The sequence below is a fragment of the Calonectris borealis genome, chromosome Z, assembly GCF_964195595.1.
Source record: "Calonectris borealis chromosome Z, bCalBor7.hap1.2, whole genome shotgun sequence".
Lineage (NCBI taxonomy): Eukaryota > Metazoa > Chordata > Aves > Procellariiformes > Procellariidae > Calonectris > Calonectris borealis.
Genome location: NC_134352.1, coordinates 6,611,307 through 6,636,453, shown reverse-complemented (window position 1 = coordinate 6,636,453; position 25,147 = coordinate 6,611,307). Strand labels below are relative to the sequence as shown.

Genomic DNA, 25,147 nt, shown 5'->3' with positions numbered 1-25,147 from the left:
TCCTTTAAAAATCTTTCAGGCAAAACTGTTCTGAAACTTTAAAATTTTTCTTTCGAGTCATATGGGAAATTTGTCAAAATCAGCAGTTATTTTAAAAGTGTAAATCCTAGAATCTGTGAATCTTAAGTCATAACAAAACTGAAGCTTAATTTAGGACACAGCAAGTTATAAGTAGGCGAAATTTTATGTGTTCACCACTAGTCATTATTCCTGTCTTTGTTTTCTCTTCCACTCTCATCTTTATGAATGGTCACATTCATAAATACCTAGCATGTTTGCATGGCACGCTCGTTAGATTTTATGTAGCAACAAAAGTATTTTTCCTTTGAGGGCAAATTGAGAATGGTCTTGCATGGCTTCTTTAAGACTTTAAATTCTCAGAAGATGTGTGTCAGGAAAGCAGCAGGAAATATGGTGTAAGCTTCTGGGGTCAGGGGAGTGTCCCTCTACGAGACCTTTGCTCTTTGCTCTGGTACAGATGAAGGATTAATGACAGAAGTTCACAAGCAAGGTTTACGCCTACTGCTAGTGTGGCATTTACTCACTTTGAGCTAGCTGGTGTTAGGATACTGTAGTTTACAAGCTGGACCTTGTGGTTATGATCAATGTTGGGGTTTATCTTACCCATTTTAAGCGACTATTTGTCGTGCCATGAGTGAGTGTGCTCTTGTGAAAGCCCTGTAATCCAGAAGACAGTAGAAATCCCCTAGATTGCAGTGTGAGATATGTTCTTTCAAAGGTATATAAATACCAGTTTAAACATCAGTTTATCTGATCATGTTTATGTTCTATATGTACTATAAAGTACATGTGTGCATGCCTATGATGTCTGCATACGTTATGTTGAGTTCTGCAGCTGAGATTTACTTTTGCCTGGCTTCCTATGAGTTTCTTGCAGAAAGTAGTAGGTTCTTCATCACTCTATGCCTTCTTCTCTTATTCTGTTTGCTCAGACCACAAATCACCTGGTAAAGAACTCAGTGAGGGTTTTTGTTGGGTCTCAGTCTGTTACCTCTTGCTGTCAGAGTTTCATACAAGTTTGTGTAAGTGGTGCATTCTTTTTAATTTAGCATTATCATCATTAGAAGATTTATGGTTAATGAAAATACTTCTTTTAGGTTCACTGTTAGTAGTTAGATTAGCAGAACACATAATTTCATTGATCCTTTGTATTGCTGCTGGTAGGCAGGGCAGTATACCATATGTCTAGGCAGGTGGATGGTGAACTACAAAATGAGATGCGTTTTTTTTTGTCTCGTAAATTTGGCTTAAAATAAAGAGAATCTTTTATTCTTTAAGCATGTTGTTTTTGTCTGCATGCTCAGTAGCAACATTATGTTCAGTTAATTATATAGCAAAATTGCTCCTTTAAGCAGTGTCACTTCATGTAGGGCATTCTTTTCTTCAGACTTCTTGTCCATTACAGACCTACTGGTCTGGTCGTTATGGTTAATGTAATACAAAAGGGCAGAATTCTGTCCTTTTTTTCTTCTTTTTTTTCTCTTTAGGGTTCTATTTTAACAGATTTGTAACATTTACAACAGAAAAAAAAGGTACAAATTTTAGGGAAAGAGACTTTGTTCTCAAGCAAGAAGTTCTATAGTTTGTCTCCCACTTCAAAAGAAAGATACCAAACTATTGGTAGGATAAGCTGACTTTGCAGCTGAAATGGTAGACTGGGAGGACCTAAGGCAGTTTTGCTGGGGGAAAAAAGCATGAAAAGGCAATTTTTAAAATTATTTTTTTAAAGAAAGAGTGTGCCACATGCCATCATCCCCATGATAAACTAATACAAATGCATAGCCATAGCTTTAGGGGAAAATAAGACAGTAATAAGTTGTGGCAAAATCCTACCCAGTAAGTTAGACCTGACAGGACTGTATTCTGTCAGGACATCGCATGGGAGAAGTTTTCATTTTGCATTCTCTTCCTGCTACTTATTCTGATGCTGGAGATATTTAATATTTAATCACGGGAAGACAACAAAAATACCCAACTGCTAAGGCACAATACCTACTGAGTCTGCCCGTAATCTGACTGCACTGTGCTGCTCTCAGCCTGACTCTGTATTCCCATCATCTTGTACAAATCTCCCATTGACTTTGCTGGGAGTTCTGCCAAGATATGTGGCCAGGTGATTTGGACTTAGTTGTGTATTTTATTTCTTTATTGTTTATGTATTTGCCTTAATAAATTAATTATGCATGAGTGATACATATTAGTTAGGAACAGAAGAAAATGCTTATATTAATTGCCAACCAGCTTAGTCATTTCAAAACCATCCTCTTGTTTACAACTACATGATATTACAAGTATTCTAGGTCCTACACGGCGAGGTGGAAATATGGGATAAAACAATGTTGTCAAATACCCGCTTTTCTCAGCTTGTGTCCAATTTTCAAACAGTTACAAAATGTTTAGTTCATATTTTTGCCCACCATGTCTCTTCTAAGGAATATTCTATCACATACCATTCACAGTGGCTGAAAAGGAGATGTAACATGGAGTATAAGCTTAGGGAAAATGCTAAAGGAACAAAAGAGCTATAGGATTAATAGAAGTTATTGATGCTTTCTGCATTGGCCAGTAAATTCTGCTTGACTAACTAACTTGGACTGCTGCAAGAAATTAAGCTGTTTGGAACTGTGCAGGAACATCACTTAATCTTATATTTCAGTGCCAATTTTTTTTTTTTTTCAGTTGGGAAAAGCTTCTCCCCTCTGCTTCTCCCCTCTGCTTCTCCCCTCTGCTTCTCCCCTCCTCTCGTCAAAACAAAGAGTGCTTTTATATAGTGTTTTATAATGCTTTCTGAAGTTAGACATGGGCATGTTTGTAGCTACATGGTCTCCTATTCTGGGATGTAGCCCAATTTAGGGTAGATCTAGTTTGCATATCATGATGATATGTGTTGTTTGCCAAGGGTTTCAGTCTGCTGATGTGAAGACACAAATTTTAAAGAGAGGAAATTTCCTCAGGGTTCAGTGCTGGTATTCCAGATCACTCATAATCAGAAACATCGTTCCCAAAAGTTTATTAAAATTCTGTCAGTCAGGATAATTATAACTAGGTCATTTTTCATTTAAGAAGTTCCTGTAATGTATATAGATGACAAGAGATCATAATAAATACTAAATATTTTGAGACTGATTTTAATCTCCCACCTGTGCAATTTGGCAGTAATTCCATCACAACTGATAGGACCGAGTACTCATTCTGTTTCTTTATCTCTACCCCACTGTAACTCAGTGAAGTTTCAAGAAATTAAAGGTGATATGAAAGGCAGTGGTGTTTCAATACTGTACATCTTCAGGATAAAATCAATCCTTTCTAGTTTTTAGCAATCAATTGACTTTAGGTGAGTTGAGTTTTTATTTCCTTATGGAAATTAAAAAAAAACTCAACGGATTTTTTTTTTTCCTAAAGAAATTTGTAAGCAATCAAAGCTTTTGAGCTAGTCTTTAGTCTTCAGTAACTTCTACAGGCTTGTCTTTAAACCTTGTGAATTCTCCAGTCTTCAGTTTTATATTGGACATGTTTTTGTCTTTCCCTGGTTTGCAAATAGATTCTTGCTAGGTCTGGGCCCAAAGTGTATGAAGTGATTAGTTTGTTTGACTATTAAATGTGAGTTGTACCATCACCGGTCTCTGTTTACGAGTTAATGGAAGAATGAAAATCTCACCGCATGCCTGACTCTCAGAGTGAGCATCTTGCTGGTAAAGATGTGCTCAGACGGTGCCGTTCCATGTGAACTTTTCAGCTGAGCTTTGGGTGCAACGCAGCTGTTTTGGCACAGCACTACCCCGTTGTTGTTATACTCGCTCTGATATAATCAGTTTTGATACAGTCGTCTTGACTGTATCTGCATTGTGTTCCCAAGAATTTCTAGTTAGATAGGCATGGATGGAAAGGACCTGAGGACTTCCATTCAAACTTCTGGGTCTTCCTTGGTCAGTCCATTTATTTTTGTTGTTTTTCTAGTTAGTACTTTATTATTAAAATGTTTGGCCATCAAGCTGATGATTCTTGTATTGAACCTTTTTAGATAATACTATTAATACTTTACTCTGTAAAAGTCATCTGTCTCTGTTAAAAATAATCAACTTAATGAGCAATTTTTCCTTTTTTTTTTTTTCCTTTCTTTTTCTTCTCTCACCCCCCCCCCCCCAAATCTTCTACTCTTTATGGAGAGATGATAGTTTTGATGATAGATAAATAGCTAGATAATTTTCATGCGCTGATATCTCCTATTTCATGTATCACACTGTTGGTGGATAGTATTTGAAGTTATTGTATTTCTAAACTTTATGAATCCTAGCTCACTTCAAATTAATGATCAGCATGTTCCACCTTTCACAAAATGTTAGAGTGCAGGACACTGAAAGAGGTAAGATAGGTAGTGTTGTGCATCAGCTTTTAATCTTAATTAAGCCATGTATGGTGAAATAACATCACATAAAAGAATAAATCTAACAGAAATCCTCTCTTCAGACAATTGCTGTGTGCAGGTTGGATGAACAGTAGTCAACTTTCCCCTCAGGATATTGTCAGATGGAAGCATTTCACTGTAAAGTGTTTGCAGCTGGAGATGTCATAAAAAATGATAAAGGTCCTATCATGTCAAGTCTGAGCCAAGTAGGGACTTTCTGTGCGCTTTACTTCCTTCTTTGCTTTAACATCCTGAAATACTTTATTTCTGCAATGTGTTAAAGTCCTCGAGGCTACAAGAGAATAATTTTAAAAGAATGACTATTTGGGAGAATCTCACTGGAAAGGCTTTTGTTTCAGCACGTACGCAATAAAGAGAGTTAACCCTTATAAGAATAACCGAATAAGAGATGTCATATATGCAAAGTCATGGACTATGTTTTACTCTTAGGACAAGAGCAAATGAACAAGCTACTGTGAGGTAAGGCAAGGTGTAAACATCGGTAGCTCCCCTTATGCATGCTTTTGGCCAGCAATAAATGCGAGGTAACTCACCATCTTTCCCTCGGAGTAGTCTTCCTCATACAAAGTAAAAAAAATAGCTCTTACAGTTCATCTGTCATCTAAAATTTCAAAACAGATTCCGAAGAAGGTCAATAACTTGGTGACTATAACAAATGGAGAAAATAAGTCAGAGAGCAGTGAATTAAATTTGCCCAAACAGAAGAGGGCTCCATTAGCAGCCTAGGATATCGATACAAACTCTTTTTTAGCTTATACTAATCAGTCCTGTTACAAATCAGCTAAAGTTCATGGATTTCAGGTCTTGCACGTCTGTGAATCGTTAAATAACAATGAAATGTATCTGTTTACGATTTCACTGTTCCACTAATGTGATTTCTCCTTTCTCTCCCCGCCTCTCCCCTTTCTCTAGTTAAAGCAGAAAAAAAAACCCTGGTAAAGGGATCCCTCTCTGGAACTTCAGTCTTGCCATGCTTCTTTTCAACCACACCCACCATAGCCTCCAGCTATGCAGCTGAGTATCTTCGAATCAAATGGTCAAAGGTTGAACTGGATAAAAGTGGAAAAGATGCAAAAGAAACCACAGTCCTGGTGGCCCAAAACGGCAACATCAAAATAGGTCAAAGCTACAAAGACAGAGTGTCTGTTCCGACCCATTCAGAGGAGACCGGTGACGCTTCGCTGACTTTCTCTAAGCTGCGTGCAAGTGATGCAGGGGTGTATCGCTGTGATGTTATGTATGGAGTTGAAGACACACAAGGCATTGTATCACTGGCTGTTGAGGGTAAGGATTTATCTATTTCATTTGTAGTCAACAGTGATTCCAGTTAAAACACTGAAAGTTAGTAATTAACGTATAACTGAGAGCATTTAAAGGAGTGTCTTTAGCAATTTGACCTTCCTTAACTGTTCACTCTTCCCATTCTCTTTCTGTATTTTATTTATTCTTATGAATCTTTTCCAATCCGTGGCGCTCTCGTTTCTCACTTACACCTTTTGGGAGGCTACTTTTAATTCCTGGAACAAATGCTGTTCGTTTATTCCCAAAGTAGTGTGATACTTTGGGTTTATATCCTTTGCAAGACAAGCTCCTTCTTTCACTTTTTTTTTTCAGGAGATACCTCTAAAGTTTTCTTAAACCAGGCCTTTTGAAACATGATACATATTGTACTAATACATCTGTCTGAAAATGTTGCTGTCCTTATCGGAAGACAGACTTGACAGGCAGAAGCAGTTTCTTTTTAACTTTTTGTGTAGGATGAAAAGAAGCAACTGCCTTGCTGGAGTTGTGGTTAGCCTGTCTTGCCACTTGATGTACAAAACCATAATGCCAACAAAACTGGGAGCCATTCTTTCTATGATAGGAACATCAAGCACAAAGGAAGAGTTTCTTTTGTCCCAGTTAATAAAGGTTGGATAGGTAGGAGGAAACCCATCTGGCAGAAGCTGCAGGAAAACAATTAGGGAGGTGGCTGCTAATGTTCTTCCATATGGAGGATCCAGGGCTAAGAGTTTGCTTGCCATCACTATAAGAAAATAGCTTCCAAAACTTTGAAGGGAAGAATTGTACATGTAAAGAGATAGAAAAGACGGGACTTTCAAAAGCATGTAAGTGGCAAAAGGAACGTCTGATCTACAGGTGTTTTTCTGCTAAGAGCCTGCTTATACAGCACGATAAGTACAGTGTAGAGACTGCTCTAGAGCCTGGTGCTGTATAGCCCTGTCAGTTTGGCGCTGAGCCTGAGCTAACAAACTGTGCTGAAAGGCAGGACATATTAGCCCAGGCTCTGTGCCATATAAATGGAAATTCTGGACCCAAATTACTTAGAACAACACTGTGCTGTGTGGATGTACCAGCTCGCGTGAACCTTAGTTTGGACTCTGCCTTGCACTCCTTTGCACTTAGGTGTTTTTTGAAAGTTCAGTATTTACTCAAATGACTGAATCCCAAAACAAACATTAATATCTGCTGCTGGAAATTATGGCTTTGGCTAAGATTTTTTTTGTGAGCTTAATACGGCATTGTTCTTCCAATATGCTTAACCTAACTTGAACAGTCTTTTGGCATGGATTCAATGAAAGGTTTTGAAAGTGTGGTCTTAATTTGGAAATACAATAAATTAGTGTAACCATTAATGTGTCTGTATAACTTCATAAACTGTTTAGTCCTAATGGCAAAAGCAAAAGAAATCCTGGTTTGAACATTACTTTTCAGTAACTAGTGTACCTGGCATTCCATATTCCTTTTCAAGTGCTCCCTTGACTACATATCTATATCCAGGAGCAGCAGATGTTTACTACAATAAAATATCTGATGATTTATGGCAATACATTAGATTCTGTAGTTAGTGCTCCTGCAAAACACTGCAATGAGATGAAATGATCAGATTTTTTTTTAAACTGAAAGAAAATTTCACACACTCCATTTTCTTTCTGCAACTGTTCTTTTCCATGATTGCTTTAATGTCAAAATTTCAGGAGGGGAAAAAGCCAGATCTTGACCCAAATGGAAAATATCATTGTTAGGTTGTCATTTGTGCACTCCATTCTCCATTTGCTACATTAAGTAAACAAATGCCATTTATTGGACTCCTAAGGATTTCATGTGAATGTTGCTGCTCAAATCTTCTGCCCTTATTTCAGTAAGGCTTTATGGTTTTTTTTGTCCGATTTCAGCTTTTATAAAAAAAAAAAAAAAACAACAGAAAACTATTAGTCCCAAATGTAATTTAATTCCATTATGTTGTCTTTTTGAATCTGTACCCCGAAGTGATAACAACTGGAGAGACATGATCTTCTATACACTCTCTTTGTGCATTCTTTGCTGCCTGTCATTAGCGTGGTGTGGGGAGATGTTTCCACGTTAATTGCGGTAACTTCAGAGCTGACGGCTGGCATGGTTCAGCACTGTGCTTTGGTCAGCTCTCCCGGGTGCAGCTGGGGCTGGTGCTTGCAGGGCAACTCATGAAGTCCTGGTAAAATTATCACCGCTTTGCTATTCTGCACATTTTATGCTCATCACAAGTGAAACATAAAATGTATTTGTGTAGCACTCTTTCTCTGAGCAGGCATGTGTTGCTTTAGCTTTTCAGTGGATTAAAAGTATGCAGAAAAAGTGGTAACTCTGGCTTAGGTAGTACTTGCTTGATCATGTATCTTAACGCTAGATGAAGCAGAATCATTTTATTAAAGATAGGAAGCTTCTACAAAATTCCCTGTATGGGACAATTTAGGTGTGGGAAGAAACGTTACTAAAGCTTCAGGAAGCAACATTCATCTGTTTTTTTAAGTGCCAACACTGTTATGTAAAGTCTAATTTAACAAATTTCTCAGAAATGTCCAGATGAAGTAGGCCAAAGCCTATCTGCATCGTTCTGCTGAAGTAGGTGAAATTGCTCTTTTGTTACTATGATAACTTTATGGGGTTTGCATGCTTGTTTGTTTGGGTATTTTTAAATGAATGTAGGACTTGAGTTCTAGATATTTTCAGGATTTCTAATTGTTTTACGGACATTCCCTCATTTGAAACTCTCAAACAAAAAGCACATTCCAGCATCAATGAAGCCAGGTAGATAAGCTTAAGAGAGCTGTGCTGTTTGTTTATCAAATGAACCTTTGCAAGTAAGATAATAGATAACTGGGAGAGCTAACTTGAATAAGAAAAAAATTACTGTAACTGCTATTTCTATCCTTTCACTTAAGTATGTTAGGAATATAAAACTGCTATTGAACCCATTGTGCATCAAATGAATGTATTTTACCAGTGATGGAATGTTATTATGAATGAAAAACGGGATTTCTAAGGAAGAATAATTTTCTCTGTAGCATATAGTTTTTCCCAGGTTAAGCTGTACAAGCTGAACAGTTGCTATTAGTCATTGTAAGTAAACAGTAAAACTTCTAATGCCTAATTTTTGTTTTGCCTGATTCTCAAGACCAAGACTGTCTACAAAAGATGTGTACAATTGTGCATCTATTTTTCTTCTGTGTAGCTATCACAACAGACAAATCTCATAATTTGTATGTAAATATCCAGTGAATTTGCTATTTTTAGAAGTCAAATGAACTTCTGAAGTTCAGAAAATTCAGATTTATATGTTATTAACAACAGTATAAATACAAGCTTTACCAAGAAGATGGGAGGTAAATACAAAACTGCCTTCTTTTACTATGACAAACCAGTATTTCAGTGCTGTGACTCAAAATGCTTCAGCATCGAATCCTACCTTGCCATAGGATTATTTATATAGCGTCTGAGTAGACGATTTTGTTTTTGATATAATCAACTGTTGCCTAATTTACCCTCCTCGCAAATTAGGCTGAAACCAAACTCATGTCTGTACCATTTCAGACAAAAGACGTGTCTGTCCCAGTGTCCTGTTCCAATGGAAGCAGGAATAGCTGATACCAAAGGGCAAACATAACTGTTTTTCCTACGCACTCTATTGCTGTCAGAGGCTTGTCACCCATGGACTTCCTGAAGCAGAGGTGATGTCTTTATGTTAGACAATCCTGCACAGATTTTTTTTTTTTTTTGCCATTTGTTTTTTGAACACATATACATTTTTAGTATCCACAGCTGGACTCTTGGTTAAGCCAACACTTAACCACTGCTGGTTGTTAAGTTATTATTCACAAGGAAGATATACATGTTTAATCACCCACCTACTTTGCATATTTCTACTATGTCCTTCTTTGACAGATAAAATTTTTCTAAACAATGGCAGGATTTTGGAAACTGCCATAATTCTGTGCTTTTTCTTTGCTTTCATATAGGCACAACCTATACCAACTACTTGGGTATCAATAGCTGCTTATACTCTGTTCATTAGGAACTCAGAGGCATCAAGGCACTGGCTTAACATGGTATCTTTTACCCACCGAGCAGTGCTTACCTGTATATGCATCATTAGCTTGTGGTAGAGGTGAAATAATTTGATTTGAACTCCGTTTAAACTGCTCAGCTTAAAGCTAAGTCTGAACTGCCTTGTTTTTACTAGAGGTATAAGAGTGGTTGTGTTGATGTTACTAACGGGGGTGACTCGGTTGTGTGTACAGTCCTGGGGACCTCATCTGGGAAAGTGACAGCAATGTAGGACTGGAAGGACATGCTGGGTCACTTAATGTAGCTCCTTTGGTATTGCACGTAACCATGTTACGTGCTGTGCTACATGCCTTTATTAATCCTGAAATCAAGCGAGAGCTCCCATTCACATGGATTATCAGGTGCTCTGCATATTTCATCTCTTAAGATCAGTGGGGTTAGATTGAACTGTACCCTGTATGTTACTATTTTCATTTTACAGCTGGTGAAAGTGTAAGAGAGAGGAGTGAACACTTAATTTTAGCCCATACAGGAAGTTTCAGGGCAGCCAGGTGTCTGCCCAGCTCGTTAATCGCAACCGCAGAGCCATCCTTGAGGCAGGGGACAGACAGCACCAGTGCTGACAGGTCTGCAGGCTCGTGCAGAGGGGCAGTTTTGCCACACTAGATACCTCCTTTCCTGTTACTAATTGTGGGAAATGCTTTCCTTACACCCTGGTTGCTGCTATAATTACATCGACCTCTCAGACAGCGATGTTTTATGTTCAAAATGGATCTAACAGTCTTATAGTGTTGTATGCTTCAACTTCTTACAAGAAGAGAAATATGCAGAACAAGTCATTCACATTCATTTTTCCTTCCACGTGTTGTCTCCTCTGCCTTCTCTGCACATCCCTCTGAAATTTTCCCTTTTTCTCTGGAGCAACTCTTCCTTTGTCAGCTCTTAATTTCATTTTTCTACAGTGTTTTGAGCTTTTCTTCTGACCCTTCCTGATGTTATTAAACCATCCAGACAAACTGTCTCACATTAGAAGTCCTTGGCCTCACAGTTTTTGAATGCTTAATGTTATTTTGTCTTTATGCTTAGTCATTTCCTTGCTACGGTTGTCTGAAGATGTCAGGTCTCAGGAGCCTTCAGTTACTTAAGAGAGATGGTTTTCCCTTCTCAATAGCTAACACTGAGCTTCCCACTTTAAGATGCTTTTGGACACTGGTGGGTTTTCACTGTATCCCAGTAGAGACATTTAGGAACAAGGTGGAGGTTGACAACCACCAGGTAATGCCTTCTGAAGATCATCCCCAAGTGTTTGATTGCCTGCTAATAGTTTACCAAACACAATTTCACAACCTTGACTTGGATGCCAAGTCTGAAATCAGGAAACCTGAAGTCAGGGTGGGATTTATTTCACCTTCGACAATTTAAGGTCGCACGCCTAGTCTAAGCTAAACACGCAGCTCCTCTCTGATGAAAGTCTTGGGTGAGATGAGCTCTCTGGCAGTCCATATCCCTGGTCACCAATTAGAGAGATTTACATGACTAGTTTAGACTAGACTTCTACCCTTTAGGCAAAGCAAACCTTGGTGAGATGAATCCCAGAAAGGATTTTATAAAAGTATTGCTATACCTCTCTATGTCCACATTTATTCCCTCTTTCTAGTTATAACAAAGCCCACTTGTATAAAATAGTTTTGAGATACCTTGTAAAAAGCTGACCTAGAAGTGCAATGTAACAGTACTCTTCATTCTGGAACATAATTGAATATTTAATGAAATTCTCGTTTTTTATGGTGCTATGATATTGGGCAATTAAAAATAACATGTATGGCCAAGTGTAATCAAAAAGAAAAAATCTGAACAAACCACTCATTTGAGCTGATTTTTTGTTATCCTCCTTGGAGATGATTGGATTTAAAGGGATCAAAGTGGCAAATGGGATCCTTCCAGTTTTGTTGCTCTTTTTTCATATCTTGTCGGTGAATATTTTTGAGAGCACTTTATCATTTTCTTACTGATGTTTTGGGAGACCACTGTTTTCATAGGCCTCAGTTTGGTAGTTTCTGTTTGATTCTGCTGCAAGTCTGAGAGACTCTTTTAGTCTTTTTAGTTTTGTGGTTTTTTGAGGTGGTTTTCAAACCCCCCCCCCCCCCCAAAGCCAGTGAAGAAAATCCTAGGCTTAAAATACTGACCTTGTTAATGGAAAGAAGCAGCAATTAGGGAAGCAGAGTAGATGGTAATTCACATTTTCATTTTTATGCAAACTCTTCCTTCTTGCAGGCATTATAATGATAATACATGGGAGTTGTTTCCAATGTGGGAACGCTGCCACTCAGTTGTGCTGTTAGCCCTGAGAGATTGTGTGTTGACAACCTAATTGATTTATTCTCTCTACAGCCAGAACTCCCCTTCATTATCTCTTAAGTATGGCATTTGAAGAGATGCTTTTGTTTAATCTTTTAGACTTATCTGTCTTGAAACCTTACCACCTCTTGATGTTGAACTTCCGTGCTTCCTCGCTAACTAAATTAACATGGGCTGCTGCATTTTTAAGCTTGTGTTTTACTCTCCTGCATCATGGATCCCAAGGAATCTCCGGCTTCTGTAGCTGGGAAGGAAAGCGCACAATGGGTAGCAGCCATCAAAGGATGGGAGAGGTAAATTTATTTCTGGGTGAGAAAGACCCAGGGTCTACGTGCGATGCATGTCAGGAACAGGGAAGTAAATGTTCTGATTAAGCTGCCGTGTCCCTCATGTAGGGACTGCGAATACGGCAGCCGACGGGCAGGCTGGTGGGGTTCCTGCATCAGGCCGAATGGAGGACCTTCGGTGGGAGAGGTCTGAGCCCAGGCAGCACATGACATGCCTTCACGTGCAGGATGGTAGAGCAGAGGCCATGGCTAAACTGGTTTTTAGGATGTTGGTCATCCCCCAGTATGAGGACAGTTCTGAGAGGCTATGTATTTTTTTTTTTAAGTGATTTTAATTTAAGTAGCAGTGCCTTGGCCTCAGTGAACACTTGTGACCTAGTAAGTTGCTGTGCAGAGATAATGAGATGAGGCAGGTGATCCCACTGTGTATTCAGAGATTAACACAGATGTAGTAAAGAAGTCCTCCCCCTGAAAAAAATACAGGTAAAGCTCAGCACCAATTGCTTTCCTTATCTGGACCAACCTGGTCAGAGGAGCTCGCATACGCCTGCAAGCAACTGCGTTGCTTTGTGAGAACGGACACGAAGATTTTGCACGGAGGAGCAACGTGCGAATTATTGCAAGAAGTGTCTGTCCCTGGAGAGCAGGAGGCGCTGGGGCTGACAGAGCAGAGGTTGCTCTGAGTTGGTATGCACTTGCTCTGAGTTGGTATGCGCTTTTTCTCCCCACGATGAGAAGTTCCCTGAGGCTTTTGGCACGGGAGCTCCTGCTGATGCAAGGCGAGCCTGTTCCTCTCAGGTTGCCAAATCCGAAGACAGGGGTCAGAAGATGGGTGCAAAACCTCGAATGAAGATCACAAATGAATTATTCATGCAGGAAGTTGAAAATGCTGCCCTATTCCTTCCTTTCATACAGTGCTTGGTCCTGTAACCTCTATTTTGGCATGTATTTGTAATGTAAATTGTCTTCTGCATTAAAGGCAAGGAGGGTCACCAAACTGTGTGGCAGCTTTGGCAGTGGGTTGGGGATTATTTCAGGGGTCTGCACCACAGTGACTAACGTTTGAGCATAAAAATTAACAGAATAACAACCACTACCATCATAATCTTTTCTCTTTAGATATACTTTGCTGTGTGAGACAACTTCTGAAAGTCAGGCTTTATGTGACTCCAAGAGTGCATGTTGCAGCAGCGTGAGCTCACTAGTGAAAGTGAACTGTAATTTATTAGCCATACCAGGAGCCCTTCCCCTGCAGTTCCATGAGGTTTTGCTGCACGATACCCTGGCAAGTAATAAAGCAAGGTTGCAACCCAAAGGTGTGAAACCACAGAACCAGGCTTTTACCCATGGAAGCCCTAGTTTGTTAAAAGTTAAATACTTTACATTTTGTTTTCTGGTCTAAGACAGAGATAAATGACATTCTCTCTTGCTCAGACAGAAGTGAATTTTGGTTGCTACAAATTACTTTCCTGTGAGTGCTCTTTCTTGCAGATGCTGCTACTCCTTCCTGTAATTACACTGATTTTGTTTGCCAGATGTTCAGTGACAACATTATACTGCTGTAGTTTTCCAGTTGCTTTATTTGTTCTTAGGACAACTCCTTTCTTGCCTTTTCTTTCAGAGAGGAAATAGACAAAGGGAAAAAAATCCTTTACAAATGTTTTAAAGTGCAAAAACTCGGACAATGGATTTTGCCCCTCTCTCTCTGTCTAACTGAAACAATGAAAGTCCTGCACTTTAATCTTCTTAGCCCCAGGGGGTCTTCTAATTATTGCAGCTGTTGCACAGGCTTATACATACTGATGTCCTCCTTCCCATTCATCTTGGAGGCTCTTTTATGTCATTAGCTCCTCACTGGAAATGGAAGAGCCTTCAACTCTAAGAATAGGTGAAGTTTACCTTTTGGATCAGGGTGAGGAGAACAAAGCATTCTCCAAGTTCCTTTCCAGGATTTACAAATGACCAAAGGCTCTGCTCAGCACTGCAAAAGCTACTTTAAATTGCCAGTGATATTAACTCTTTAGTCCTGCCTTATTCTGGTATCGAGGGATCCCAAAAGTGTGTCAGCTGGGAAGGGCAGTGGTTGCTTCCAACATGGAAGAAATGAGAGGGGAGATAGCTGGTCGTGGAGAATCCACTTATATATTTAATCAGTAGGAAGCTTTAAAAAAATACAAGTTCAGAGAAATATGTTGCCATCTCCTGCTAAGTTCATGAAGCTTTTTGTGGTTGTACTGAGAAGCAGTGCTCTTGTGCCCAGTTGAAGTCACATAGCATCTTGCAAAAAAAACCCCAAAACACAACAAAAAAGAAGCAATCAATCTAAATTCATATAAAATACATTTTAATTAAGATTAAAACAACACATCGAATGAACAAATTGCTTCACATACTTGGGCATTTCTGGTTTGACCCTGTGTTGTATAGTCAGTGTCAAATATTGTATACTACAGAAACACCAATGCTACAAAAAAAAAAAAGGTTTAACATGATTGTGTATATTCAACAATTACATGCTGTAAAGCCAGATGCCCAGCTTGTAAATATTATTACGGGTTCATACTTATGATTCAGGGTAAATGTTTTATCTGCTTCTGCTGTGAGCTCTGTAAAACTTGCCCATTTCTTATTTTTACACCCAGAACACCAAGTAGGTCACTTGAATTCACGTTTTTGTTTACTACTGTACCACTGAATATAGTAATGCTCATTTATACCAGCAGGTAACTTGCTCACAGTGTCAACCAATGTTACTGAATTCTGAAGATATTAAAATAAATATTTTAATGCATACCACAGCTTAAAAAGAAAACATCTCCAAATCATATTTTTGTTATTTTAAGCTTTTAAATTCCAAATGTGATTAGTTGCTGGTGCCTAACTCTTTTTACGTTGTGAGATAGTGATACTGTGGACATGGGGTAAAGGACTGTGTTGTTTACGGTACACAAAGCCAAAATATGCACTCACACGCACATATCTATAAATAGACACATATATGTATAAATAAAGTTTTGCACATCTTAAGACAATGTAAATGGTATGTAAATTTGCCCTAAGCAGCAATGGAGGATGCCCTATAACAGAGAAAGTGCAGGAATACAGGAGCTAGTAAAGCTGTTTCTCTGGCGTTCCCTTTCAATCTCTCCTGGTACAGACAGTTCACATTAACAAGAAAATGTGCTTGAGGCTGTGCTTTAGCGCTGAGGCTGTCTGGAGCGGCGTGGCCCCCATCCATGCTTTATGCTCCTTTGGCTCCCAGCACAGGATGAAGATGCCCATTGGAAGTTGTCCCTGGTCTTTGCTAGCTCCTGAAGTCTGCCCAGAAATTGTCTGGAAGGGTATTATGGGGCCTGGGCCAAATAATGCAGTGAAATCTAACAATTTAACAATCTTGATGACTGAATTGCAGGCACCTGGAATATTTAATTTAGTAATATAAACATAGCCATACTTTTTCAGGGTGTATTCTTCACTTGTTGCTGTTGCCAAACAACGCTGGGGTCCATTTGAAGCTGAAATTACATCGTTGCTTGGAAGAAGCACTGTTCATGATGGGTTCTGTCAGTGGTTCTGAAAAGGCATTTTATGGGGACGCTAGTGGTCTGTAAGCTTCCAGTTAGTGGCTGCAGCTGGTGTGTGACTCCATATTAAATGATGAAATATGGGGATTCCCAGCATTTCCTCTTCTATTTCCTGCTTCTCTGCCAGTAGCTTTGATACAATTGGTATCTGATGATTGAGGTTTAACCTACCTGTGAGTAGTTTTCAGATAATGTATTCTATTTTAATTTCAGAAACCTTCTTAGTGAATCATGACAAGAAGAAAAAAGTGTATTTTCCATTTATGGGCCATATCCAGACCTTTGATAAGTGGCAAAATTTGTCTGCGTGAGGAAAAGTATTTCTAAATACGTTGGAACCTCTTGAATCAACATTTTGCTAAGTTACACATATTTCTATTTACTTGTAAATTAGCAGACTTCTTCCATCTTTCAACAATGTTCTAATAACAAAGAGTTGTTGTTAAATTCATTATTGCTACAATGCCACCATTTTCCCATACTGTATTACAGTATGTTATTTCCTCATCATGAAATACTCCAATAAAATCATCAGAGAAAAGGAACATTTTACTGTTTATTTTTCTTGCTTTGTAGCCATTCTGTGTAGTGGATATTTTATGGTGTTTCAATGCTTCTGAAGATTTTAGAGTGCAATAAGTGAGGTTGAATGTTATTTTTCAGAGATCATCAGGGGACATCTTTTTGATGCTAAACTGGAAAAGACACTTGTGATAGGGGGGAAGTGACTTTGCAGGGTGGAATATCGGTTTTCTGTCACTTCAGAGTTGGTGCTCTTTACGGTTTGTTTTAGGTGTGCATGTGCAGCCGAATTCAGTGGGAATTATGTGTATATAGAAAACAGAATGTGGCTTCTAGACAGATCCCGTCTTAACCAAAACCATCTTAAGTCTAGGCCTCCTTCTCCAAATGTCTGATGTGCTCAAGTAACTTTTGAAATTGTCAAGATTTTTTCCAGAACCAGAAAGGCCCCAAATAAAAGCAAGCTTTGTTTTGTCTGTATCATTTGTAGTACGTGCAGGAAAAGATGGTTATGAAAAATTGACCATATTTATAAATGGTATATTTGTAGTCAGCTTTGGTGCATAGGAACAGACATCAGGGCCATCACCGATTATCAAATCTGCAACAAAAGCACAATTTTTTTGGTGTCCCCACTGGTCATGTGTCTCACGCACACCTCAAGCACTCAAGAGATCCCCCATTCACTGTTGGCACTTCTGCGTGCAGTTACTGCAGCTGGCTGCTTCGGAAAGTCTATTTTTAAGCCCACTTTTTCCAAGGACTAGATGTGCTTAGTTTGGTCTGGTCACGCAGTTTGACTCGCAATTGGATGTGTCCTGTAGGCCAGTAAGCCAACGTGTCAGGTAGCGCTGTTAGCATAAGCAACCTTGCCTGCTGTGCAATTACCGACCAGCACTAGGACCTGGAAGAGTCTGGGTAACTGTGGGATATCATTGATGTATTTTAGCATTCATTCTCCCTTTTGAACACGTTTTCCTGTAAAACAGCAGTGCAAATGCATATATAGTTTAATTACTTTTTTCTGTGCGTGCAGTGAATATAATTTCGCCAAATATTATTAGTATGAGGTGTTATATAATTACTGGTAGCAGCCACTAGAGGGTGGGGCATCATTTATATGATAGCATATCTCTTAGCCTTTTGCTATTTTTATTGTACCCACCTGTTTTCAGCGTTGTAACAATACCTAGGTAAAGTTACAGTACGATGATGGTTGCAGAAACAATGCAAAATGTGTCACTAATGTATGGGTTTTGTCTTTTCAGGTGTCGTATTTCACTACCGTGCAGCAACCAGCAGGTACACTCTGAATTTTACACAAGCTCAGCAGACGTGTCTGGACAATGGTGCTGTCATAGCAAGCCCAGAACAACTGAAAGCAGCCTATGAAGATGGATTTGAACAGTGTGATGCTGGCTGGTTGTCTGACCAGACTGTTAGGTGAGACGTTTAAAAGGCCCCTTGACAAGTTTCCCAAAATTAATATGCTTAGCCTGTACAGACTTAAAATGCTGACTTACTATAATAATAAATACGAGCATGCTGCATTTCAGGTATCCAATTAGACATCCAAGAATTGGCTGCTTTGGAGATAAAATGGGAAAGAAAGGAGTCAGAACATATGGGCGCCGTTTTCCTAATGAAACTTATGATGTGTATTGCTATGTGGAACACATGGAAGGTAAGATAGGTCCATATTTACTCTGCACTGCAAAATTTAAAAATGACTGGAGATTCTAATGTGGAAAAGCAAAGAAATAAGAAATTCTGTGTAAAATAAGTTTGGGCTGTTTTGAATCTAAAGGGAATTGCTGAATGAAGTGAACCTATAGTTTGTGGTCTAGCAGGCCTTAATTAAAGGCGAATGTGGAGTCTACAAAGAGGCAGTCAGGTTTAAAGCTGCTATAGTTAGTGCAGTAGATCTCACAAAAGTTGCTGTTGAAGCATCTTATTTTTTGAATGTTATAAAAGGATTTTCAAAGAAATGCATTTAATGTTTGAGAAACTATATATATATACTCTATATATATATAAAAAGATGGATATACTATATGTGCTAACTGTATTATAGTTCATAAAGTATATAATTAAGGATTTTATGTATCCATGGCAAAAAATCAGACAGATATTTAATTGCAATCCAAGTTTAATAATATCTTTTTAAAAAGGGGGCATCTCAGCATCAAAAAGAAACAAACAAGCAAAAACTTTCCAGTGAGGAATCTGGATCTTCTTTAGTAAAATCCTTTGCAATTCCATGGTACAATTATTGTCTTTGCAAAAGCTGCTATTTAAACAGCACTAATGCAGCAGAGTGATTGTGATTCTGCCACATGGTGACTATGAACCATGGATCATATTGTGAATCCCATGGTACCTTGTGACCCATGGTTAGGCTCTATGATCGGTCTTTATCCAACAGAGAGTTTGATGGTAAAAAGAAAAATATGGCAAATTTTTCTGTGATTGGGCAGTTCTAACATGCACATATCTCCATATGTGTGTGTGATGTTGTAATTGTTTCTTATAATCTCTCTTCTGGAAGTGAATTTAACTATATCCTTTCAGTGGGCCTATAGATATGTTCCAGACACCAGGTATCTTTATGCTTAGACTTTACTGTGACTAGTTAAATACATATACTTAAAATACAAATGCAGAAATAGCCTTTCTTGTCCTGTAGCTATTTTTTTTGGCTTTGTGCTGGTTATGCACCTGGGAACTTCATTCTGGTACAGAAATACTTTGCAACCAGGACCAAAGTACATTTTCCATTTACTGCAGTGGTCTGAGTGTGTCACACTGCTTCTGTCTTATTTTTATTCCATACCAGTTTCACTGTTCCTTTCTAAAAAAACACTTATAGTTCCTAATCAAATATCTTTTGGGCTGATCCTTCACTGATATGCATTTAGTTTAGTGCTCTTGAAGTCAGCAGAACAATAAATCAGCCATGGCTCTGAGCAAGCCTGCCTTTGCATGTGTACCTATATTTGTAACAAGCAGTTGCAAAATTAAAGTGCTCAGTGTTTGTTTGTATTCTATCTTAGAGCAGATCATGCAAACTTTTCTCCTGCTGATGACTTATATAGACTTTAGTCATTGAGATCAGTAAGCAGTTTTCTCTTACTTTTAGTAGGTGAGGATCTGCTCCAGACTATGTTCATCTTGCAGAGTTATAAAATACAAGCAATACAAGTCTTGCAAAGACTCAAAAAACATATGAGCTTGGGAACTCTGAAAATTAAGTAATGGAATTTTGTTAGTGCTCAGCATTGTCTTAATTTTACTTATGTTCCATCTATATCTGTCACTGAGTAGCACATCTGAACACCTAGAGTTCATTGATCCTCCATCAATCCTTGATGGGATTGAATGCTGAATCATCTTTGAAATACGGGTTTTAAATTCAATTTGAGTCTTTCTTAGCTTACAAAATGAAGTTTTAACTAATCTGTTACTGAATGAAGAGCAATGCCTTGTTCCTTTCCCTCTTAAGAACAGACAAGTGTAACTAATATGGAGAAGCTTATCTTGGATGCATGTGAACCAGCAATATCTCAGGGTCAAATATTCTCACTGAGCTTATAAAGATAAAAATAAAAAAAGTCAAAACTGAAGCCTGTTTCACTGAGGTTGATATTCTGTGCTCAGAACAACCTGGAACCAGGCCATGAGGTTCAAAGAGGTGGCAGTGACTGTGCAGTCGTCTTTGGTGAAGATGCACATGCATAGGTTTTCAGTTTCTCATGAACATCATTTGATTCTTCTTTGTTACAAAATTTCATTTACCAAGATTTATGAGGTGCCTTTCCTCTTTGGATAGCTATACATTTCTGTCCTATTATTGTGGTTGATGATCTGTTTAAAACATATGCATGTCTTTGTGGCCTATCAGCTGGACTGCAGTAATGTGATCTGCCTGGATATGAAACCTTCAGCATTTAAGAAATATAAGCTAGCACAGAATATTGGGGAGATTTGGTCTATCAACCCAGGTAACAATAAGTACGTTCATTTTACCTTCTTCCTTGCACAGTAGCTTCCTATGGAAAACTGATTAAAGCAAATGCACACTTTCAGCCTTTATCTTAAAGACTCCATAGCCTGGGACAAGGGTTAATGACCTACAAGGACAAGACCTACAAGGACTTGTACGTGTGACTTGAAGACTGTGATTGACCACTTCACCTCTGGGATCCATTGAAACTCTCCAAGACGGTTATAAACCTGTTGTGTGGTAACAGAATGCTCATAGAGATGGGTACAGGTTCAGAATGAAACTCTGCAGGAGGCAAAGATGCCTGCGAGTTTCATTACTGTGCTTCCCAAAGGCAAAGTGTGTTTGACCTAGACTTTATCTAAATGATTCTCATAATATGCCTGTATAAAAATGTTCTAGAATCTTGTCTCCCAAATTAGGGAAAGAACACTCCCTCTTAGGCTGGTACATATTGTACACTTTTCTTGCACTGAAGAGGGTGTGAGACCAACCAGTGTGATAAATGACAGCTGCATGTTTTGTTATGTTAATAGATAATGGCATTGCTACTCGAAGCACTTTACTGTGGTAGTAAGCTGAATCTGAGAAGAGAGGAGAATTCCCTTTACAGTTTTACCATTGACTTCAAGAAAGCAGACTCAGATCAACACTGACTGAGCACATAGGAAAACTTATCCTTAAGCTATTTATGTATGTGCTGTGAAGAGGTGACTGCTGTGGACAAGATAATTGCCAATTAGCTGTACAGCCTCAACATGCTGCATAGGGATTTTTTTTTCTTATTATATTGATCAATTTTAATGGCAGATTATTATAATAGCTAGCCAAAGATTCTTCCCCCCTGCCTTTTATTCTGGTGGTTTTTTTTTGCCTATTTTCTCAGAAGTTTTCAAATTAACTGGAGTCAGAAAATATCTTCTAGGAGTCAGAAGAAGTGATGGTTTTATGGATATAGGGTATAGGCATGTTATACTGACATGCAGAGGAGTAAATTTATTCTGTTCGAATGAAGAGAAATAGAGGCATGTTAGGAAGACACAGTACTGCACCAAGGTATAGTGCAGGATAAATTATTCTTTAGTGCCTTCACAGAAACCTGAGCCTCTGAGCCAGACTTCCTTTTTAAGGTGGGCTAAGGTGCCAAGATGGCTTTGTCTATATAACTGAAGCAGTTTCTGTAAGAACAAAGGTTAATTTCAAATGCAGAGGTTGTTTGAAGTTACATAGCATCAATGAGATTACACTTTGGAACCACTCATCCGCAGAAGACAGAGAATTAGATAAAATATCAACAGAAGTTATTGGAAAGTTTATTGCAGTAAACTAAATCCTGTTTTGTTTGCTGTATTGTAACACATTCATATGTGGATAAAAGACCTACGGTTCAAGATTTAAGGTTATGCCAAATTTCTGATTCCTCTATCCAGCTAAGGCTGATTTTGCAAGGTACGAATTTTCTTTTGTAATGAGTGCTCTCAACACTTAATTGATAATAAAGGACACTCATGGTACTTAGTATATTGTAGAACTGTGCTTAAACATGATTTTTTCCATGTGAATTTGAAAGTTCATATCTGCATAGCCTATTCTGATTCAATGCCAAATCTATTAGACTTACTTGCACTAAATAGGTCCTTATTTGGAGAGCCTCTGTCAGTGGGATGACTATTCATGGAATAAGATGGTGCTTGATTAATGATATCAAAATTTGGGCCATAATGAGAATGTCATCATGGAAGTCATTGAACAGTTATTGGTCTGTTGGCCGCTATTAGCGTGTTACCCCAGAAGGCCATAAATGGTGGTAGGAATTCTTGCAATACATTTTAATATAAATGTGTATTGAATTTACAGTACTAATTTGGGTACTTGCACTGAGGATTTGTAGGAGAAACACCATTTCAGTTTTCTTCCTTTCTGGCCATATAAAATCACGAAGTTAGCCAGAGACATGGATTTCTCCTTGAAAAAGGAGCTTAAATTAAAACCAGTTGTCTAGGCTAACTCTTACCATTTCCTTGTTCTGAGGAAAGCCAGAGAGATTAAAGACTGCACAATTATAAGTTAAATATTTTGAGTTTTGCTAAAAAACACGGAAGAATAATTATGGGAAGGATTTAAAATTTCTGAGCTCCTAGTGATAAAAATAAGAATCTGGAGTCAAAATATCATTAAATATGTGCTGGACATGGTCTCTTATTACAAACTGATTTACATTCCTCGTATTTCATTGCATATTTCAGTGTACTAAGCATTAACAAAAACATTTAGGATACCTTTAACTATGGGAGATGATTTACTAATAAAGAGTTTAGTCTAAAGTGATGGAGCTGCAAAGGTTTGGATATAACTCTGAGGTTCTTTTAACACCTCCAACTGAAGTGGTGTCTGCACCAGTGCCTTCTATGGAATAATCCCTTGAATGGAAATGGGTGATGGGGTAGGAGGAGTTTCCATTCTGTCTTCAGATAAGCGTGTGTGTGATGGATTTGACAGTGCTGTGGTGTCAGAAATGGAGACAAAGTGAGATCTGCTCACTAAAGCCCACTGATGAAGTGAGGGGTTGTGAGTGTGTGGTGCGGAGCCAAAGCACAAACTACTCCATGCAGCATTGTCTTCTGGCCAAAGCCAGTTAGAAGCCATATATGTCTAACAAGCATATGTAATATGCAGATGGGGACTCATGCTAAGAAAGTTATTTTGGGGTGGCTGTGGGGAAGATTATACAGTCTCCCTTACATGCACCATTCCCCCCCCCCACAGTGATGCAGGGAAGAAAAAGAAAAAACAAAACCAGATGTCCTTTAAATAGTTTCCACCTAGTCTCATGCAGTTTTGCTATTGTCATGGAAATTTCTGTGAAAATAATAATAAATAAAGAAGGCATAGTCTAAAAAATGGCTTCAGGTGAGAAGTTTCTTCTGTATTTTGGACAGCTAAAGATCTTGTCCAGAGTCCATTCTGATTCTGGAGCAACAATTAAATTAGATTTTAAAATAGGGACACAGAGAAAAGAGTCTTTTTTTTTCTTCTTAGTTCAGGGCCTGTGGTAGGGTCACATCCTTTGCATTGGCTTATACTGGTCACTTCTCCAGCCTTGAGTTGTGACTTAATGCAGGGTCATGGATCCAAGAGCTCTCAAGAGGGGTTCAGAGCCCAAATAGAGTAAACCAAAAATGAAATAATGCCATGGTGGTTTTAATGCATGACATTGTATTTGAGCTCCTAATGTGATAAAGCTCATCTTTGGGGACATCCGAAAATCCTGATGTCTAAAACATTTTTGTGAGAGTAAGGCACAAAAAAAAAAGGATCATGTAGAATGCAAAGTTCATTTTCCCCCTCCATATAAGTAAAAGCCAGCGACACTTGCAACGATAGCAGAGCTCTCTAAGGGTATAGCAGTTGCCATGCTACTCTTCACACTTGAGGGCAAGTGTATGGGAAAAGTCTACTCTTCCAGTCTTGTCAAATGCAGTGGATTCCTGTTCAGCCTATGGTTTTGCATAGAATAGACCTAAGACATTCAGGAGAGTTTAATTAAGTCATTACTGATGTGTATCAAAAAGAATCAACTAACTTGTTTTAACGTGTAAGAGAAAAAGACTTCTTCAGCTTGTCTAGCCTTCTGCTTTAAAGTTGAACAGAGCTGCTTAGGTCTTTGTGGTTTTCCAGTCCTAGAGAGTGTTTCACAGTAATTTGTGCCTTTGTTAAGGATACCTCTTTAATAGTCTGGTGTGTCAGAGAACCAGCCCTTAACAGCGGAAGGATGGAGGAAGAGAACTGCAGCTGAGACAAGGCGTCTTGTCTGTGCAGTTTGGGAAAGAGGGGGAATGCTGGAGCATGAGCTGGATTAATAAACAGGCTAACTATTTGTAGCCTCCAAGGGCCCTGCCTATGGTGAAGACAGATGGAACTTTTCAGGTCTGTCTTGGTCCAAATGTATCTGTATGTTTTTTCCAGAATATTCAAGCCAAGGGTAGGTATCTGTTATCTTCACACGTGTGGAGAGGAGGGATAGATGTGGGCAGTGTCTCTTCCTTCCTTGGTGCACAAGCAGTCTGGTAGTCCTGTTGGTGGCTGCTGCTGCCTGTTTGTGTGGGGCTTTTGGCCAAAGAGAGAAAATGAGGAGGAAATGGAAATTCTTGGGTCATGTGGTCCTCAAGGTGCAAAGGTAAATGCTTCAGTCCCCAGAGTGGCCACAATATTCCTGCTCCTTGGCACGCTTGATTGTGTTCTAGAAATGAAAATTTGGACAGATTCCATGTTTCTGAGGAAAAGAAAGTCATGATGGCAGTGTCTCATGACTGCTTGAGCTTTGAACTGCTGACCATGTGGCTGTGACCAAATGTTTATGAGGAGCAGTAAAATCAGGTTACAGCTGCAGGTGGAGAAATGTCTTTAGAATGTTCCATATAACATCAGAAAAGATGATATTTTGTCACTTTTAGCCATCTTTCATAACTAACTCAGGGCACCCTGATCTGCAACTGTAGTCACAGAGTCCTGGAGCTTTAATATCCCCATAAGGTCATCTTTGCTTGATGAGCTTGGCGGGTTCCACCATCTCTCAGAAACAGTTAATGAACAGGTCTAGAGTTCACCACAGATGCATTAG

At 38.8% G+C, this 25,147-nt stretch overlaps 1 protein-coding gene across 2 annotated transcripts in view; it reads left to right on the top strand.

The window, feature by feature from the left end:
- The window catches only part of VCAN (versican), a 112,363-nt gene that overhangs the window by 10,883 nt on the left and 76,333 nt on the right, over positions 1-25,147 (top strand). For both annotated transcript variants that reach the window (XM_075138150.1, XM_075138149.1), the window contains exons 3-5: positions 5,360-5,731; positions 17,792-17,966; positions 18,080-18,207. In XM_075138150.1, coding sequence (XP_074994251.1) covers positions 5,360-5,731; positions 17,792-17,966; positions 18,080-18,207 — 675 coding nt within the window. The remainder of the gene's footprint in view (positions 1-5,359; positions 5,732-17,791; positions 17,967-18,079; positions 18,208-25,147) is intronic.